This window comes from Charadrius vociferus, unplaced genomic scaffold, assembly GCF_000708025.1.
Source record: "Charadrius vociferus isolate BGI_N301 unplaced genomic scaffold, ASM70802v2 scaffold1041, whole genome shotgun sequence".
In the NCBI taxonomy this organism is placed as follows: domain Eukaryota; kingdom Metazoa; phylum Chordata; class Aves; order Charadriiformes; family Charadriidae; genus Charadrius; species Charadrius vociferus.
The window spans coordinates 1,330,538-1,331,577 of NW_009646843.1; the positions used below are offsets into that span (position 1 = coordinate 1,330,538).

The window sequence follows — 1,040 nt, forward strand, 5'->3', positions numbered from 1 at the left end:
AAAAAAAAACCCATCCTATCATGAAAAAAAAAAAAGTGACAAAGGGAAAAAACACTAATTCCCTAGTGGAGTATAAAGACCTGGAAAGTGATGGAGCAACAACAGCGTCTTTGGAGCGCGGAGGGCACGGCCACGCGCCTCCTGCCTCCAGCACAACACGATTCGGGGCCCTGGGAGCGCAGCGGGCAGGCGTCCGGCCGAGTCCGTGCCCCGGCGGGGAGGAGGAGGGCTGGCCGGGAGCCCGGACTGCTCAATGCTCACCACATCTGAGGAGAGGCTTTGGGGAGGGGGGGTAAGCGCAGGGTCAGGCCCTAGCAGCGGGCAGCGGCCCCCGCCCCCGGCCCGGCGTCCTCGTCCTCTAGCGAATTGTGCGGCACAGCGCCCGTCAGCCTCAGTCCGCCTCCCGCTGCACCTCCGACGCGTCCGCCCGGCAGATGGGGCACGTGCGGTTCGCCTACAGGCAAGGAGAGATGGGGAAAAGTGAGCAGGCACCCCATGGCACCAGCTGCATCTAGGACACCCCCTCCACCCCACCTCCAAGGGCTGGAAGCATCCGGCAGTGTGCCACATCCTGGGAGTGCCTGATCCAGTCCAGCATGGCACTTGCCCCCGGCTCCCAGTGCATCCGGTGTTGCATGGCACCCATACCACCTGAAAGGCAGTATCCCCCCCCAAGAACCCACCCCAGTCCTCAAAGGGCACAGGCAGTACCTTTAACCATTTGTCGACACACTTGGCGTGGAACTCGTGGTTGCAGGGCAGGACGCGGAGAAGCTGCCGGGCCTCGAAGTCGCTGAAGCACACGACGCACCTGGGGGAGGCAGCCGTCAGTATGGCCCCACCGTGCAGCCACGGCACCCGGCCCCCCCACCAGGCACCCCTGTGCCCCCCATCTGCACCCCGGGTTCACTCACAGGGTCTGCTCGGACTGGTGGCTTTCGGGGTTGAAGCGGTAGGACGGGAGGTGCTCGATGTCTGCTTTGGTGAGTCCCCGCGGCTTGGCCTCCCCCAGCCGCTCAGCCAGGGTCAGCAGGGCCCGG

The 1,040-nt window shown here is 64.8% G+C and overlaps 1 protein-coding gene across 1 annotated transcript in view; it reads right to left on the reverse strand.

Moving 5' to 3' along the window:
• Positions 1-143: 143 nt before the first annotated feature.
• The window catches only part of LOC104294021 (E3 ubiquitin-protein ligase RNF38-like), a 3,958-nt gene continuing 3,061 nt past the window's right edge, over positions 144-1,040 (reverse strand). Inside the window, exons 6-8 of the mRNA XM_009893577.1 lie at positions 915-1,039; positions 712-811; positions 144-454 (exon numbers count right to left, since the gene is read on the reverse strand). Coding sequence (XP_009891879.1) covers positions 392-454; positions 712-811; positions 915-1,039 — 288 coding nt within the window. The 3' untranslated portion in view covers positions 144-391. The remainder of the gene's footprint in view (positions 455-711; positions 812-914; position 1,040) is intronic.